General features: G+C 44.0%; 1 protein-coding gene across 3 annotated transcripts in view; it reads right to left on the bottom strand.

Moving 5' to 3' along the window:
• The window catches only part of LOC115199781 (disabled homolog 2-interacting protein), a 128564-nt gene that overhangs the window by 33693 nt on the left and 74763 nt on the right, over positions 1–20108 (bottom strand). For 2 of the 3 annotated variants that reach the window (XM_029762205.1, XM_029762202.1), the window contains exons 2-3: positions 16714–16817; positions 12657–12775 (exon numbers count right to left, since the gene is read on the bottom strand). In XM_029762205.1, the coding sequence (XP_029618065.1) occupies positions 12657–12775; positions 16714–16782 (188 nt within the window). In that variant the 5' untranslated portion in view covers positions 16783–16817. Of the gene's footprint in view, positions 1–2; positions 457–12656; positions 12776–16713; positions 16818–20108 lie in introns of those variants that run through there. The other variant, XM_029762204.1, reaches the window with a different exon arrangement.

Below are 20108 nucleotides of genomic sequence, written 5' to 3'. Positions count from 1 at the left end.
ACCACTTCCACTGCCTGATCAGATCACTGCTCAGTCAGAACGATGCCCTCTGGTAATAATGTACCAGCATATACTGTAACCTTCCACATCAACAAGATCTGCACCACAACACTCTCCTGACCTGCACCCATGATGTCACTTCCAGTAGCGCTGCCATTTCTGGGCTAGTGCGTCGACAAAAAAGTCTTGCAGCAGACAGAATCTTGTTTTCTGTAGCCATTAGTATCGGATTTTCAACAAACGTGTGCTAAAATGTCAGACACAAAACTGATAGGCAACCCGGTACAGCACCACCAGCGTAATAAACAATGCTGTCCTCCTGGCATGGTGGCGACAGGACTAGAGCAGGGCTGGATTAGCATGCAGTCTGTCGGTGAGAAGATCTCCGAGTCATTTCCCATGTCAGGCAGTGTTGAGAAGAAACAGAGAGGCATGTCATGATGACAGCCTCTTTCAACCAGAAGCTCCCAACCCCGCCCTCTCCCGGCTGCTCCTGACAGGAGTTAACGTATGGGCCTGCATTATTAAGTTGCTTGGCTCCAAGCCGATTAAGCAAGAGAGCACAGTCATGCCAGGAATATTTCACTGAAAGTCTCGACAAAAGGGTCTGTTCTGATACAAGGACCAATGTGTAATGTCTTCTACAAACCAGCGGTATGTTACAAGAGCGCTCACTATCGATTGCAATGCATTTGCTGTGTAAAATGAATCTCTAGAAGTGAAAACGTGGAATTTGACCTGCTGTTTGCCAACAGACTGCCCCCTGCTGGGTGGCCTTTTCTTTATCTGAATGAAGGTTCTTGCATGTCTTATCAATCGCTCTGAAAACAAAACCCCCTATATAAAGGCTAAGCTACATACGGTACTGACATAATAGGTTTCGTCAATGATTTGTGTGCCTCTGTTCCAAGCTGATAATGTGAAATGTCATTACTTTTGAAATAGAAAGAAGTAAAAAAAAAAAAATGCTGCATTGTATTGTGTGGGTTAAAAATATCAATTGTTAGCTGATGATTGCCTGATAAGCCTAATCTTAGGAAACACACGCTGAAACTGTATTGTTGAGACAAATATGTTTTATAACAGATGCACCACACTGAGTTAAAGGGCATGCATGGAGACATTTCGCAGTTGTTTATTCTCATGGCCTAGGCTAAGTCAAACAAGGCCAAGAAATGTGGCACTGTTCAGAGGTTTGTGGTCCAAGCTGAATTCATGAACAACAGAGGCAATAAGACAATTGAAATAGCACTGAAGCATAACTTACAATTACAGGTTACTAAGCTACTAAAACAGACTAATTTATGAAATAGGCTTTATCGGAATAAATCAATTACATTTTAACAGAAATATGGATAAGGAGATTTGACATCAGTATTGCAATTAGACAATACAATGAAGACCTAGTCCCTAACAGTAGCGTATGGATCCAGTCATGAGGCATTTTATTAGTTATATTATTCAGTAATCAATAGATAGATCTCAATTTTGGAAATGACCATTGAAAAGCGAGAAATCGTACAGATTTAGCCTATAATAATAGGCTACCCTGCAAGATTAGGAATTCCCTCACCTTCCAGAAGGCATGAAATGCCAGCAAGTCATCCAATTAAGCATGAATCTCAGAGACTCAAAAAGGCTGCAGACAGCGAGGCCAAATCCTCATCCGGTAATTATTAGGCGCCACATCCATATCGCTAATCCCTGACTGCCTGGGCTATGCCAGTAAATACCTGAGTGACATTGAAACAGTTAGGATGCATCTGAGAACATACAGTACATCAATCAATAATCTATTCAGTGCATTTCCTGGGTAAAGTTACTACTTATTTGGTGACTAAATCACTGGACTATAATGTTTATACTTAAACCACTACGTCGGGCCCTTCACGTTGGGCCCTTCACTCCCATCACGTCCATATTTTAGCACATAGCAGCACCACTGCCCTTTCCTAGTACTCGCAGCTTTGGTCCAGAACCCAGAGGACCTACCCACTGAGCAATCACTGGCTCAACAAGGCCAATAGAAATATAGTATACAGTACCAGCTGGAATGCATGCCTGTGTGACTCTATTTAATATAAATACATCTTGTTATCAGGCTCTGAATCTGAGACAGCAGCTTGCCATCAAAACATTTCCTCTTGGTCTCCTGAGCGGTCTTGAGGCGTCACTACAGACCCGGGTTTGATCCCAGGCTCACAGCCGGCCGTGACCGAGAGACCCATGAGGCGGCGCGCAATTGGCCCAGCGTCGTCTAGGTTAGGGGAGGATTTGGGCAGCTGGGATTTCATTGTCCCATCGCGCTCTAACGACTCCTTGTGGCGGGCCGGGTGCCTGCAAGCTGACTTCAGTCACCAGCTGTACGATGTTTCCTCTCCCACATTGCTGCGGCTGGCTTCTGGGTTAAGCGGGCAGTGTGTCAAGAAGCAGTGCGGCTTGGCAGGGTCGTGTTTCGTAGGATGCATGGCTCTGACCTTCGCCTCTCCCGAGTCCGTAGTTGAGTTGCAGCGATGGGACAAGACTAACTACCAATTGCAGAGAAAAAGGGCAAAAAATATATATTTTTAAATAAAATAATAATTATAATAATTTCCTATTTCTCTCCCTTAAAGCCCAAACATAGACACAAGGACTCATGCATCTGAGAAACCTTCCTATCTCCTGGTATTACTGTGTTCTGTTCTCATGCCTGGCATTCACTTGGTTACAAAGCTGTGTGCGACTGTGATTAAGTAGGCCACTGCCTGTACAGTACTGCCCTGAGCTGGGGTAAAGATATGACCTGGAAACCTTTTCTATGGCTAACCAGGCGATGGAAGTGAGACCACTGAAACAGTACAGCCCTGGGTGGGTGCCTCTTCTTCAGTTCACTGTTCTGTGCATCTATCCGAAGAAAGGCCAAGGCGACCCGGGTCAGCAGAACAAATGTCTCAAAGACAAAGAAGGTCCGAACACATGGCATTATATCACAACACAGTGTGTAGCTATGGAATATGGAGAAAGCCCACTATATTAGCGCATCATACAGGCTTAAAAAACCTTACCTATCACATCTATAAACAGTCAACTTATTAATCATAACCTTGTATCATATCATCATTCTGAACAGTCATAACCTCCTTGCATCTGCAAAAACCCAAGCCTTACATATGATTCAGTACAACACAAATGGCTTAATTATTTATTTACTAGCTAACTAAATGGTAACACAGGATAAACATACAGACTTAATACATTAAAAAAACTGGTCCCTAGCGGACTGGCAACAATATGGCTGCTTGTTACAAATTACATGCAGAGGGCAAGAGGGACAGAGACACAAACGTGGTACATTTAAAAATTACTCTCACTTATTAGTACTCCTATACTTTGCACACGAACCACCACCCATTTGGAGTAAGAAATCATGAATGTATTTACGTGAAAATGCCTTTGTTCGCCGTGTATCTCTCTCGGAACAGGGCCGCCTTGGAAAGGGGGTTGTGCCTTTTAGCGGCACGCTTGTAAGGCTCTGATTTGTCCCAAAATGGTTCCACAAGTCTTCTACTGTTGTCCTTTTCTGTAGTTGTCCGGTATCCGGTGACTTGTCGTGTAGTCCTGAGCAGAACTACAGAGTTTATTTTCCTTCCATTCGCTCTGGAAGATGCCTCTTTGAAGATAGGCTAGCCAGCCGTGTTGACGGTTCCTAGTGGGGTGATGAGAGTAGAGTACTACGGTGGTTTGAGCAGAATAGTAGAAAGTTCCTACTTCAATTCGCTTTTCTAGATACTTTACTTAGGACAGCTAATCAGCCGTACCAGTGATTGTCCGGGAGATGACTTTATCGTCTCTACCTCTTGTTGAGATTCAGAGTTCAAGCCACTTTATACGTGAGCTGCAGCACTACGTCTCTCTGGTCCGATATGTTAATTCTTAACGCATCATTTTATACAGTTTGTTAGAAAGGGATGGTTCCGTCAGGCTGACACGCTCTCTGACCTCACTCAGTTTCTCAAATCATATCCCTCTCTTAACAAAAACACAAATTTTCATATTACATGCACAACGCATAGGATGGACACTTCACACATGTAGTAGGAATACTTTCTAAGTTACAGTATTTCCTTTAACATTTTTAATGACATCACAAAATAAACTATGACATTAGTGTTCTATAGATCGCCTCTGACCATTCCCCACGTTCACAATATTGTTCCAGTATTTGCTTTAGAACGTGTTAGGGCTTCGGCAAGAGTCTGTTGGAACAACATTCTTGAGTTGTTAACACCCCCCCCCCCCCTCCTCCCGCGTGTGAGAGTGGGTCTGGCTAAAGTCAGTCATTGCAAACCTGATCTGACCTATTTGGATCCTTAAAGGACAGTCATGACACATAGTAGAACTGAAAAAGTGTTCCTCTTCACTTTCTGGAGGACCAAGTTTTGAAATCAGTGGAATGCCCGGTGGAATTAGAGTATAATAGCTAAGGAGATGGAGACAATTCTGCCTTTTGATTGCGACTATGCAGAGGGAGTCGAAAAGAGAACACTTTTGTATAAAACTAGTCTCCGGATTACATTTTCAAACTAAGGACAACCATGACATCCGTGACAGAGGGAGAAGCGTCCATCCATGTAAGATAGTCTATCTAGCTACATTTTTAATTAGGTCAGAAAGTCGTTTTCATTTCAAGTTAAAGCGTACTGTAACGTTAAGTGTATGATCTGTGTAGTAATATTATTCAGATCTCAGAGCCATTTGCATTGCTAGTTAACTTAACATTAGCTAACAAGCTAGAAACAACCCAAAACGATGTTAAGAAAGTTGCTTTTAGTTGCCTGGTTTGCTAGATTGACAAACAAAATACAATTTTAAACAGAGTCATTTGAATTGCTAGCTATAGCCTAATGCTAGCTAGCTTCCTAACATTGAACCTAGTTGGTTAGCTACCTGCAGATTCATGCAGGGTGGTAATATTATGAGTTGGGATTATGGTTCATTGTTTAGCTAGTTAGCTACATGTTTAAACAAAATACCACTGTGCAAGTAACCATTTTACTAGACCTTCTGTATCCTGTGCTTGTCACAAATCTTTGTGTTTACCAGAGATGCTAATGTGAAGAACATGACCTGCACCAAACGTATAACATTAGGCCAACGAGACAGTGTCCATGTTCTAAAACTCTCCAGTAGAATGCCCTGCTTTTATTTCATCACACTCACAGCTGTAAGCTATTTTCTGTAATTGGCTCGCCATTAACTTGTAAATAATGATCTTGTTGTTGAGTTTATTTTCCTGTAATATTGAGGACAAATGAGCTAAAACAAAGATGGTGTCAGCTATATGATATGGTCAATATTTGAACTGGTTAGCCAGCTAACTTAACATTAGCTAGAAACTAACAAAAACATTGCATAGAAAGTTGCTTTTAGTAGCCTGGTTTGCTAGATTGACATATACTAAATACATTTTTAAACAGGTGGGTTTATTGGTGTTAAAATACACTAGTTATGCTATTTTGGACCACCAGGCTGCTGATGTCATGCAGCCTGAGGTTTTTGTGTTTATAACTTTTCATAACAACAAGTTTGATGTCGGACGACAATAGAATGTTCCTGATGTCACTGCGACAACTGTCGATAGACGTAGAATAAACCAGCCTTTAGTCTTTAAATCTTGGTTGTTTAGTACATGGCCTCACATGTGAATCCTTAAAGAAATGGACGGGCCTAAGGTTTAAGAGGGTGTGAACAATGCTGAATGGGTGTAGACAAAGAAGAGCTCTTCAGTAGGTTTACCAAAACATTCAAGGGCCATTTTCTCAAAAGTGAGGTTACAAGTTTATCAACTTTCAAAGCAGAATTACTTTCCCATTGTTCCTCAACTGTAGTGTATGATATACAATTTTCTAGCTCTGAGTGAGTCTCTACTGTTATCCAATGTAAAAAACACAAAATGTTGCTACATAAGACTGAATCGAGCCGGTCGGTCACATATGTATTGCGACTCAATACTGCGATTTTATTGCAATTTGAAGTTCTAAAGATACTGCTCACTATACGTAGAATGCAGAGAGACGAGAAAGCGTGAGAAAAAGAGTTTCGATCAGTTACGGAAATAAAAGTGCTGAAACCATGTTGGCTCACTATTTAAAAAGAAGATGGACAACAAGCTATAGGATGACGTTTTGGCACATGTACAGCCGACTAGCACTAGCTAGTCCTGCTGTACGATACTTGGAGTCAAAGTATCGATACAATATTGTTCCAAATAATATTCTAATATATGTAACTGTATCGATTTCCCCCACTTCACTAACAGATATAGGCTACTTCATTCAACCTCTATATTTGAGGGAAGTCCATGTAATTATAGAAACACAAACGCTCACTCAGTGGGTTGTGTGAACTCATTGAGAGAAGTGGACCTGCCATAGACTGGTGATGATGGCACCCCCTCGGTCTGCTATTCTACACTACTAGAGCCAGGAGCTAGGATGCCAGTTCCAAACACACCCACACAAACACACCCTCAAAAGTAACACCCACAATTCAAGCATCTATGGTCCACTGCATCATAGCCTAGTGGTTAGAGCGTTGGGCCAGTAACTGAAAGGTTGCTGGATCAAATCCCCGAGCTGACAAGGTAAAAATCCATCATTCTGCCCCTGAGCAAGGCAGTTAACCCACTGTTCCCTGGGCACCGAAGACATGTATGTTGATTATGGAAGCCCCCCGCACCTCTCTGATTCAGAGGGGTTGGGTTAAATGCGGAAGACACAGTTCAGTTGTACAACTGACTATGTATCCCTCTTTCCCTTACTCCAGGAGAGCGTACACACTACACACTGGGCTCCTCAGTGGTCCATGGCACTGCATCTTAGTGCTAGAGGCGTCACTACAGATCCGGGCCTGATTCCAGGCTGTATCACAACCGGATGTGATTGGGAGTCCCATAGGGTGGCGCACAATTGGCCCAGCGTCGTTAGGGCTTGCCCGGGGTAGGCCGTCATTGTAAATAAGAATTTGTTCTTAACGGACTTGCCTAAAAAAAAAAACAAGCATGGCCACTCTAGTGGATGTATAGATAATAAATCAGGCTCTCCTGCCTTGTGGTTGCCATGAGGAGGATTTGCTCTTCGTCCAGCCCCGGGCTAATGGGCAGGTGTAATGGTGGATGAAAGCACAGCACAGCTCAGCCAATCCCTCTCCCACCTCAACAAGAGCCTGTACTGTGTGTGTAGATTAAGAACCATATAAATCCCTGCATGACTGTAAGTCACTCTGGATAAGAGTGTCTGCTAAATGAATAAAATGTAAAATGATTCACAGCAACAGTATAGAACAGCCAGCAACCACGATACTGTCTGAAGAGTGTCATTCTACCACCCAGTGAGGTGCCACAGCCCCACAGTATGAGGGCTGGAGAGAAGGACTGAAGTTTTTATTTTATACTTCATTTATACAGGTATGTCAATTAAGAAAAAATTGTTATTTACAATGACGGCCTATCAAACAAAAATAAACAACAATTACAAATCAATTACACAATACCTGGAAAACACACAAAACACGAAAAGTAAAACACAATCATATGAAAAAAAACACATTCTTCAGTAAAAACGCCCTCTAACATCCGCTTAAATTTCCCCAGAGCAGTGGTTCCCAAGCTTCTTATAGTCCCGTACCACTTCAAACATTCAACCTCCAGCTGCGTACCTACCCCTTCTAGCACTAGGGTCGGCACACTCTCAAATGTTGTTTTTTGCCATCATTGTAAGCCTGCCACATGCACACTATACGATACATTTATTAAACATAAGAATGGGTGAATTTTTGTCACAACCCGACTCGTGGGAAGTGACACAGAGCTCTTATAGGACCAGGTCACAAATAATAATAATAATAAATAATTTTGCTCTTTATTTAGCTATCTTACATATAACATCATATTTGTTCATCGAAAATTGTGAATAACTCACCACAGGTTAATGAGAATGGTGTGCTTGAAAGTATGCACAGAACTACGCAATGTTGGGTTATATTGTCTTAAATCATTTTCCACACACAGTCTGTGCCTGTGTTTAGTTTTCATGCTAGTGAGGGCCGAAAATCACCTGTCACATAGGTACGTGGTTGCAAAGGGCATCTTAACAGCACGATTTGCCAAGGCAGGATACTCTGAGCGCAGCCCAATCCAGAAATCTGGGAGTGGCTTCTGATTAAATTCAATTTTCACTGAACCTCTTGTAGCAATTTCAATGAGGCTCTCTTTCGAGTTGTGTAGTCCACTTGTGTAGCTAGCAGGACTGACTTTGTGTTAGCGAGCCAACGTTTTATTACTTCTGCGCTATGAAAGGAACTAGACACGGACACGAATGATCCATTGGTAGTTTGTTGTAACCAAGTATTGGTGCTAACTGCTACGGCGTCATAGGATACGGTGCACTGGGTGGGTTTCACGGAAGAATACTGTATTCCCTCTGCTCATGTATTCTCTCTGCTCAATCCTTCTCCAACCAATCTCCTGATTCTGCCTCCTCAACCCTCCTCTCCTCCCTCTCTGCATCCTTTGACTCTCTATGTCCCCTATCCTCCCGGCCGGCTCGGTCCTCCCCTCCTGCTCCGTGGCTTGACGACTCATTGCGAGCTCACAGAACAGGGCTCCGGGCAGCCGAGCGGAAATGGAGGAAAACTAGCCTCCCTGCGGACCTGGCATCTTTTCACTCCCTCCTCTCTACATTTTCTTCCTCTGTTTCTGCTGCTAAAGCCACTTTCTACCACTCTAAATTCCAAACATCTGCCTCTAACCCTAGGAAGCTCTTTGCCACCTTCTCCTCCCTCCTGAATCCTCCTCCCCCTCCCCCCTCTCTGCGGATGACTTCGTCAACCATTTTGAAAAGAAGGTTGACGACATCCGATCCTCGATTGTTAAGTCAAACGACACCGCTGGTCCTGCTCACATTGCCCTACCCTATGCTTTGACCTCTTTCTCCCCTCTCTCTCCAGATGAAATCTTGCGACTTGTGACGGCCGGCAGCCCAACAACCTGCCCGCTTGAACCTATCCCCTTCTCTCTTCTCCAGATCATTTCCGGAGACCTTCTTCCTTACCTCACCTCGCTCATCAACTCATCCTTGACCGCTGGCTACGTCCTTTCCGTCTTCAAGAGAGCAAGAGTTGCACCCCTTCTCAAAAAACCTACACTCGATCCCTCCGATGTCAACAACTACAGATCAGTATCCCTTCTTTCTTTTCTCTCCAAAACTCTTGAGCGTGCCGTCCTTGGCCAGCTCTCTTGCTATCTCTCTCAGAATGACCTTCTTGATCCAAATCAGTCAGGTTTCAAGACTGGTCATTCAACTGAGACTGCTCTTCTCTGTGTCACGGAGGCTCTCCGCACTGCTAAAGCTAACTCTCTCTCGTCTGCTCTCATCCTTCTAGACCTATCTGCTGCCTTTGATACTGTGAAACATCAGATCCTCCTCTCCACCCTCTCCGAGTTGGGCATCTCTGGCGCGGCTCACTCTTGGATTGCGTCCTACCTGACAGGTCGCTCCTACCAGGTGGCGTGGCGAGAATCTGTCTCCGCACCACGTGGTCTCACCACTGGTGTCCCCCAGGGCTCAGTTCTAGGCCCTCTCCTATTCTCGCTATACACCAAGTCACTTGGCTCTGTCATATCCTCACATGGTCTCTCCTATCATTGCTACGCAGACGACACACAATTAATCTTCTCCTTTCCCCCTTCTGATAACCAGGTGGCGAATCGCATCTCTGCATGTCTGGCAGACATATCAGTGTGGATGACGGATCACCACCTCAAGCTGAACCTCGGCAAGACGGAGCTGCTCTTCCTCCCGGGGAAGGACTGCCCATTCCATGATCTCGCTATCACGGTTGACAACTCCATTGTGTCCTCCACCCAGAGTGCTAAGAGCCTTGGCGTGACCCTGGACAACACCCTGTCGTTCTCCGCTAACATCAAGGCGGTGACCCGATCCTGTAGGTTCATGCTCTACAACATTCGCAGAGTACGACCCTGCCTTACACAGGAAGCGGTGCAGGTCCTAATCCAGGCACTTGTCATCTTCCGTCTGGATTACTGCAACTCGCTGTTGGCGGGGCTCCCTGCCTGTGCCATTAAACCCCTACAACTCATCCAGAACGCCGAAGCCCATCTGGTGTTCAACCTTCCCAAGTTCTCTCACGTCACCCCGCTCCTCCGCTTCCAGTTGAAGCTCGCATCTGCTACAAGACCATGGTGCTTGCCTACGGAGCTGTGAGGGGAACGGCACCTGTGTACCTTCAGGCTCTGATCAGTCCCTACACCCAAAGAAGGGCACTGCGTTCATCCACCTCTGGCCTGCTCGCCTCCCTACCTCTGCGGAAGCACAGTTCCCGCTCAGCCCAGTCAAAACTGTTCGCTGCTCTGGCACCCCAACGGTGGAACAAGCTCCCTCACGACGCCAGGACAGCAGAGTCAATTACCACCTTCCGGAGACACCTGAAACCCCACCTCTTTAAGGAATACCTGGGATAGGATAAAGTAATCCTTCTACCCCCCCCCCTTAGATGTACTAGATGTACTATTGTAAAGTGGTTGTTTCAATGGATATCATAAGGTGAATGCACCAATTTGTAAGTCGCTCTGGATAAGAGCGTCTGCTAAATGACGTAAATGTAATGTTCAGATATCAGTAAGTGGACTGGAGGCAGGGCATGAAAGGGATAACGAATCCAGTTGTTTGTGTCATCCGTTTCGGGAAAGTACCTGCGTAATTGCGCACCCAACTCGCTCAGGTGCTTCACTATATCACATTGAACATTGTCCGTAAGCTTTAGTTCATTTGCACACAAAAAATCATAAAATGATGGAAAGACCTGTGTTGTCCTATGCAGTCAGAGAAGAGCTCCAACTTCTTAATCATAGCCTCAATTTTGCCCCACACATTGAATACAGTTGCGGAGAGTCCCTGTAATCCTAGATTCAGATCATTCAGGCGAGAAAAAACATCATCCAGATATGCCAGTCGTGTGAGAAACTCATTATCATGCAAGCGGTCAGACAAGTGAAAATGATGGATAGTAAAGAAAACTTTAAGCTTGTCTCTCAATTTAAAAAAAAACGCATCAATACTTTGCCCCTTGATAACAAGTGCACTTCTGTATGTTGTAAAAGCGTTACATGGTCGCTGCCCATATCATTGCATAGTGCGTAAAATACATGAGAGGTCAGGGGCCTTGCTAACAATTTTCACTGTAGTGTCCAAAACGTCTTTCAAGCTGTCAGGCATTCCTTTGGCAGCAAGAGCCTTTCGGTGGATGCTGCAGTGTACCCAAGTGGCGTCGGGAGCATCTGCTTGCACGTGCGTTACCACTCCACTATGACTCCCTGTCATGGCTTTTGCGTCATCATTACAGATACCAACACATCTTAACCCCCAAAGTCCATTTCACGTCACAAAGCTGTCCAGTACTTAAAAAATATCCTCTCCTGTTGTCCTGGTTTCCAGAAGAGGATGTCTTCCTTAATTGACCCCTCATAAACGTAACGGACATATACCAGGAGCTGTGCCAGGCCCGCCACGTCTGTTGACTCATCCAGCTGAAACGTATAGAATTCACTGGCTTGTATGCAAAGCAGTAATTGTTCCAAAACATCTCCTGCCATGTCACTGATACGTTGTGAAACAGTGTTGTTTGATGAAGGAATTGTCTGTATAGCTTTTTTTGGGCCTTTTCCCCCAGCATTGTCCCAGCCATATCCGCGGCAGCAAGAATAATGAAGTCCTCCACAATAGTATGGGGCTTGCCTGTCCTAGCCACTCGGTAGCTCACCATATAAGACGCTTCTAGCCCCTTCATATTAATGGTATCTGTTGCTTTTATACATGTCTTACTACTCGAAAGTCGTCTTAATTCTCGCTCAAAAAACTCCTGCGGCTTATTTTTCAAATTAGTATGTTTTGTTTCTAAATGTCTGCGCAAGAGTTTCATCGAGTTGTGAGATAGTACTTTCGCACATATAACACACTGTGGCTGAGGAAAGGTACTACTCCCAATATAAGTGAACCACAAAATCAATGTAGTTCTCATCATATTTGCGCCTCTTCGATGGTCCAACGTCCATTCTGTTGTTCGGTGCTTTCCCGGTTAAGGGGGCAGTAGCTCTTTGGCTGCATCAGATTCACAACTGTCGGTGTCCATGCTAGCTGGGCTAACAACAAATGTAGAATTACTGATGCTAGCATTGGATGTGCTCATGGAAGCAGAACAACTTGTGTTGTCGACAGGTGCAGGTGTAGTACTTCTGGTAGTAGCAGTAGAGCTGGTATGTGTCTCTATGGACGCAGGCCATAATTTTTTAACCATTTATCAATTTTCGAGCAACCAGGATGAGCAGCAGCTACGTTTGGCTACATACGGACCGTTAGTGGAATTCCCGCAAGAGAGTAACGGTTAATGTGATTGGATGTTAATTATTTGACTAGGCTACCTGTATTTGACATTGAGGTGTTATTTCGCTGAACACTAAATGTTTAATTTTATTTTTGACAGTGAAACGAGGCTACTCAGGTGAGAAAAAAACCTCACCTAAATGTATAGTTTGTCCCGTTGGAAAATAGTTCTGTGTGTGTGCGTGTATGTGAAGGACTTGTTCAGTTGCATCTCACCTGTCATTGTCTGCAGTTTTGAAGCCCGGCAGGATGTTTCTGAAGCTGCTGTTGCGGTCCAGCTTGGGTTGGCTCTTGGTGCGTTTGATGGAGCCCTTCAGTCTGCGACTCAGGAAACCCTGGACAGGGAGAGAGGGGAGTTGCCGTGGCCCAGGGGGAGGAGAGAAACCAGAGGGTGAAAATTCACTCAGACTCTCCTTTCATTTAAAAAAAATAACAATATAAATGGTGGAGCAACAAGACAAAAATTATATTGATTGAGTGCTCTCCCGCTCTCTGTCTCCTCTCATCTGTGGCATTTGGAGAGAGCAGTGCATTGTTGTGTGGATCTCTCCGACACATCTGCTCGCTGTGCACACACAGCAGAAGCAGCCGTGTTGATGTGCGACTCCCCTAAGTCCCTGTTACCATGGAAACTGTTGGCGGGCGTGGGGAAGAGAGAAAAAAAAAAACTGTATTCCACATAAAATGACATGACTGGAGCGGCCGCGAGTTCAGAGGGGAAAGCTGAGCATGTGCTTTTGATAGGCTGCCCAGATTAGAGAGAGATTAAAAAGAGTTGGATTATTTCTAAGAAGACCTAGACCTGTCTGTGTTAGAGTAGTGGTGGGGGAAAAACAAGATACAGCCTCAGCGACAATCATTTGATGAGATAATGATGGTGCTGCAATCCTAAATACTAAGCAAGGCTACTTCCCTGTATAATTAATTCATTGAATGAATTATTATTTGAGCAAACGAATGAACTATACCTGCCATAGAAGAAGGCAGTGGGAGGAAAGATGGGAAAAGACTGCATAAGGCTTTGGGTATTAAGGACAAAAAGACATCACCAGTAGTGATGGGGGGGGAAAAAACGATACAGCTACATACCGGGACATTATTTTTTTTTTTTACAATATATCGTATCCTTTTGACAATATCGCAATATGTTTTTTGCGCTAGTTTGGCTGTACCTGCACCAAAACTCTAGTATTTTTCCTTCATAGCTTGTTCTTCATCTTCTTTTTAAACATGGAGCCAATTTGTTTTCAGCACTGTTATTTTCATGACAAAACCAAACTCATTTTCTCATGGCCTGCTCTTGTCCCTCTGCAGCTAGACATATGTTAAGCAATATTTGGAACATCGAATCGCAATAAATCACAGTATCGAATCGGAATACATATAGAATTGTGAGAATCGCAATACACATCACATCAGCACACAGCATCGTGATAATATTGTATTGTGAGGTCCCTGGCAATTCCCAGTCTTAATCACCGGACAGACACTGATAAATAAATCCAAGAACAGCTTTTCACTGGGATTGGTCTCACACTTCCTTTCCTACTGGCTCACACATGAAACAAATGAACAGCTCACAGACATCACACCATAGCTAATGTAGCTGCACGGTGCATGCGGATGTGTGAAATGGACCATTTCCTGAATAATTGTCGACACTAGTCCTAACAGAGTCTGTTTCAAGGAACAACACGAGCCAAAAATAAAACTTTTGCTCAGCCAGAAGAGAAAAATATCCATCTGCAATATTGCACAAGCACTGCTCCTAAAAAAAATAAAAGCCTAATTCCTTCTAGAGAGTAGCCTAACCAAGGGTCATTTTAATGTACAGTTTGTTACATTTTACAGCCTACGTTATATTTGTGCCATGTGAATTATACCAACTCCGCAATTAATCACGAGCTCCATGCAAACAGAAAGGAAATCGTCAATGTATCCAAGAAATGCGTGACACTGACAACTAAAATGCACAAAAAAGGAGGGAATCATTCATGACATCACATTACAGATGTTGACTATAGCCTAGCACTCGATGACGAGGTGACTTGAGGCTGTACTGGTTGAAGTCGACTCCCATTTCTAAAACGGGAACCTTCAAGCAAATTAGTCCTTCAAAAGACCTTCCAAACATTTCTGCTTCTGGCAAAGAAACCATCCCTTCCAATTATGACAGTCTCTTGGGAGGCATTACTCCTTTCCTGCTGTAATTTGTGGGGAATTTTCTGGGCGCTCTATTCTTAGGCCTTCCCCTCCAATGACATTTGCAGAGTGACTGGGAGGAGAATTATTGATGGGTCTCGACAGGGCTGGAGGAGGGAGAGGTGTTTGATGATGCAGCAGACCCCAGCTCCCCTACAGAGCACCTCTGGCATGGGTAGAGTAGGGTAGGGCTGGGTAGGGCAGGCAGGTAGGCACAATGGATGAACAATGATTGGCCTTTGCTTTTCTTTTTTGGGGGGACTGCAGTGCTGCATGTACGTTTGACCACTCCAAAAACAAAACACAAATCAGGAGTTTGGCACACGCCATTGAGTAGTGGTGCTGATCGAGCCAGTAAGTAGACCTAGAAGCAAAACCTCAAATCAAAGACTCACGGCTGTGTTCAAACTACAGTGGAAATTCTCTCTCTTTACAACTTCAGATTGTTATGAATAAGACTGGTGGCATTTCCTCCTCTCTGTTGGTTTTTCCTGCTGGTTCTCACATGGACCACCTGCTAGGGGTGTTGAGTTCCTCCTGGGGCGCTGGGCCTTGTCCTCACAGCCAGGGGTCCTCATTCCCCCTTTCTCCTGCTCCAACAGGCTCCAGGTCCCCCTCCCACCCACCCAACCACTCTGAGCTCAGCTCATGACGGCCAGCCTCTCGCCCTTCAGTCCCACAGGAAGACACGAGACAATTAGCGGGAGGAGCCACAGTGTGTCAACACCATCCCGTATCATCCTACGGCTTTCATTGTGTGCATCATTTCTTTTCAACTTTATCCCATTTGAGAACATCCTGAGAGAGACACAGAAGGTGAGAGGAGATGTCTGTACTAACCTATATTTAGGCATTATCCTTAAAGAGAGAGATTGTCAAATGAGAAGCGAGGCACTGCATCACTAATTGTGTCATACACTGAAGGCCTGGATGTCTCTCCTGTAATGCAAAGAGCAAGGGTAATCTGTCACCATGCTCTAATCAGCTAATGAATCCACTGACGTGTCTCAGGTATGACGAACCACACGGAGGGAGGCGCTCAGCAGTAATGTCACCATGGTAACCTGCACCTAGGAGAACTCAGCCAGGATGGCATTGGAGGCACCGGCGACTGAACCACAAGCACAATGACTCAGCTAGGCTACACCGTAGCTACGCTAGCAACAGTTCTACGCCAGCCTGCCAGGGCTTTGTTTGGCTGGGAATTCGCAGTCCCATCTCTGGTTACACAACAAGTCATTAACAATTGATTAGGCTCTGTGGCAGTGAAGCAAACGAGGATAAGCTGATCAAGATCTCTGTTGTCTCTCCCTCCAGCGTGACCGCTGAGAGTCAAAATGCCATCTGACAACATGGAGCTGGTCCTCTAGCACCACCAGCCTGACCTGAGGGCTCCTCCATCTACCTAGACTCCATTTAAACACAGTCAAGGTTACTGTGCTCGTCTCAATCCAACAGAGGTGAACGACATGACCTCCACCTTACAGTAAAGAAAGCCCACTGATTAGCAGCATGACATTACAAACACAACAGGTGTGTGTGTGTGTGTGTGTGTGTGTGTGAGTGATCACTCAACCTTTTATGTTCACTGTCAGCTCCCATCATCCGCTCTCAGGGGAACACAATTATCTGATCATATTCTGTTGAAATAACAAGGACCTTCCCTAAGGGGGTAAGGCACCGGAGTCTTGCCTCCACCATTAATAGCCAGGAAATAGATTTTCTTGGCTGAAGAAAGATACTGAGACAAGGACCTAACCACACCTGTATGATTTTAAAACCCATAGCTGTACATCAAAAGCATTAAAAATGTGGAATCGTAGTGGCCTACACTATTTACATGCAGTTGGTTTATACAGAGTAGATGTCAAATATCTCATGCTCCCCACTGACCTCTAGAGGGCATGAGACAAACAATAGTGTAGCTGTGTGTTTGTGACAGACAGACAGACAGACACAGACAGACAGACAGACAGACAGACAGACAGACAGACAGACAGACAGACAGACAGACAGACAGACAGACAGACAGACAGACAGATGTAGAGTAGGTGCACTGATGAATGCTCACCGTGACTTTGAAGGGGGTAGAGGTGGATGGCTCTATGGAGGGGCACTTGTCCAGAGCGCTGCCCGGCATGCTGCGCCTGCGGCCAACCCTCTCAGGAGGGAGCTCTGAGAGAGGAGAGACATCCACATGAAAGTCCTTAGTGCACAATTCAGTCAAATTCCAACGGTAGATATTTGCAGATCTATTATAATCCCGAACAACGTCCATATGATCTTCAGAAAGGAGCGAGCACACAAATTAAAAAGTGATGCTTTTCTAGTTTGTTTATTTTTCTTAAAAAAACGGTACAATCTGCAAATTCTTGCTGTTCAATGGTAATTTCAATATATCGCCTATCCATCCATTTTTTTTAATAATATCATTTATCCATACGAATCTAATTCTCAATGTCACTCTTGCGTGTATCTTTCCCACACAACCCCTTGGCTTTCTCTGAATGATTTGTGTTTGGGATGCGCTACACGTTCCCCCTGTTTGTCTATGCGGAACGCAACGAGAGAAAGAGAGTTTGCCCAGAAAACAAATGACTGACAGAGTGCAGCCATCCGTGAGAGACAAAGATCTATGAAATCCATACATGTCCTCTTTCTGTGCAGCAGTATCTGTTCAAAGTTGATAGGCCAAGAGTGAAGTGTCACTCTCATTTCTGCGCCGCTGCCTCTGTTGGAGAGATAAGACTAACAAGACAGCAGACCTCTGAGCTCCCTCATTTATCGCCTCACACTTTCTCATGGAGGAAGCAGGAGATAACAGACAATGGCACCGCATTCAATTACATGATAAACTTAAGATAGTGAAAAACTTCACTTCTGGTTTTTAGAACAAGTTGATCTAATAATGGGTTTCGCTAGGCTAGCTACAATAGCTGATCAACCACAGAAAGGCCAAAGAATAATATCAAAGCACATCAACGCGACAAGATCACTTCAAACAACCAGGAAGGGAACGCTGTCAAAATGGGAACGTGATGTGTAGAAAACGTCTGGCTGCAAAAGGTCTGGAGACAGTTTACACTGAGTTTGGCTGTCTCAGGAGATTTCCTCTCAATGCATCCTCCGCTTGGCTTAGTTTCAGAAGGCATCGACAAAAATCTGCCTTGGATTAGCTGACATTTTTTCAAGGGTACAGTAGTCTAAAAGTAGTTGCTAAATATTGCCTAAAATATTGCTTCAAATCCATAAAAATCACACAATTTTTACTTCGCTCAATTCTAAATTAATTGAAGGTAGGCTTACATAAAATACATTGCATTCGGAAATCTTTTCCCACACTTTTTGTTACGTTACAGCCTTATTCTAAAATGTATTAAATTAACATTTTCCTCATCAAATCTACACACAAATACACCATAATGACAAAGCAAAAACAGGTTCTTAGAATATTTTGCAAATGTATTAAAAATAAAAAATCTTATTTACATAAGTATTCAGACCCTTTGCTATGAGAGTCCAAATTGAGCTCAGGTGCATCCTGTTTCCATTGATCATCCTTCAGATGTTTCTACAAGTTGATTGGAGTCCACCTGTGGTAAATTAAATTGATTGGACATGATTTGGAAAGGCACACACCTGTCTATATAAGGTCCCACAGTTAACAGTGCATGTCAGAGCAAAAACCAAGCCATGAGGTCGAAGGAATTGTTCATAGAGCGCCGAGACAGGATTGTGTCGAGGCACCGGTGTGGGGAAGGGTACCAAAACATGTCTTCAGCATTGAAGGTCTCCAAGAACAGTGACTTCAATCATTGTTAAATGGAAGAAGTTTGGAACCACCAAGAGTTGGCTGCTGGCCGACCGGCAAAACTGAGCAATCGGGGGAGAAGGGCCTTGGTCAGGGAGGTGACCAAAAACCTGATGGTTTTCAGTTCCAGAGTTCCTCTGTGGAGATGGGAAAGCCTTCCAGATGGACAACCAACCATCTCTGTAACACTCCACCAATCAGGCCTTTATGGTAGAGTGGCCAGACGGAAGCCACTCCTCAGTAAAATGCACATGACAGCTTGTTTGGAGTTTGCTAAAAAGGCACCTAAAGGACTCTCAGACCATGAGAAACAAGATTCTCTGGTCTGATGAAACCAAGATTGAACTCCTTGGCCTGAATGCCAAGCTTCACGTCTGGAGGAAACCTGGCACCATCCCTATGGTGCAGCGTGGTGGCAGCATCATGCTATGGGGATGTTTTTCAGTGGCAGTGACTGGGAGACTAGTCAGGAGAGAGCAAGATGAATGGAGCAAAGTACAGAGAGATCCTTGATGAAAACCTGTTACAGAGTGCTCCGGACCTCAGACTGGGGTGAAGGTTCACCTTCCAACAGGACAATGACCCTAGGCCCACAGCCAAGACCACGCAGGAGTGGCTTCGGGACAAGTCTCTAAATGTCCTTGAGTGGCCCAGCCAGAGCCTGGACTTGAACCCGATCTAACATCTCTGGAGAGACCTGAAAATAGCTGTTCAGCGACACTTCCCATCCAACCTGACAATGCTTGAGAGGATCTGCAGAGAAGAATTGGAAAAACTCCCCAAATACAGGTGTGCCAAGCTTGTAGCGTCATACCCAAGAAGACGCGAGGTTGTAATCTCTGCCAAAGGTGTTTCAACAAGGTTCTGAATACTTATGTAAATGTTTTTTTAATTTTTCTATTTGTAATAAATGTGTTAATTTCTAAAAACCTGTTTTTGCTTTGTGTTTTTGCTTTGGGGTATTGTGTGTAGATTGATGAGGGGGAAAAAATGAATCAATTTTAGAATGAGGCTGAAACGTAACAAAATGTGGAAAAAGTGAAGAGGTCTGAAAACTTTCCAAATGTACTGTTTATTGTCACACCCAAGACAGTTCTAGTCTTTAAATGCAAATATTTCTAAAGGTAAAGAATTGCTTTACTTATTAATATCTGCAGACTGAGCTGTACAAGTATTGAGACAGTGACATTTCTTGTTGTTTTGGCTATGTACTCCAGCACTTTGGATTTGAAATGATAGTGACTATGAGGTTGAAGTGCAGGCTGTCAACTTTAATTTTGGGGTATTTTCATCCATATCGGGTGAACCGTTTAGAAATTACAGCACTTTTGAATGGTTTACAACACTGAATTAATGGTTTATTAAGATTAGTGATTAAGTTAAGGATGCACAAATCCTAACACCAAGACATGCCTCTCACCATTACAATAAAAGGGGAGGTTAGCATTTTTTGGGGGGCAGGATATATGTGCGTCTAACTTTGTCACTCATCATTATTCACGATTCATTCAGTACTATCCATAATCATGGTAGCATCCACATTAATGTAGAAGTATTTAAAAACATATTCAACCCTTATTTACAATAAAAGTGACTCCAAAATGACAATACATTATTTACCATTCATTTCAATAGGGCACAAAATAATCTGAAAC

This window comes from Salmo trutta, chromosome 9 (assembly GCF_901001165.1).
Source record: "Salmo trutta chromosome 9, fSalTru1.1, whole genome shotgun sequence".
In the NCBI taxonomy this organism is placed as follows: domain Eukaryota; kingdom Metazoa; phylum Chordata; class Actinopteri; order Salmoniformes; family Salmonidae; genus Salmo; species Salmo trutta.
Note: the sequence above shows the minus strand (reverse complement) of the source record. Positions and strands in the feature narration are given on the sequence as shown.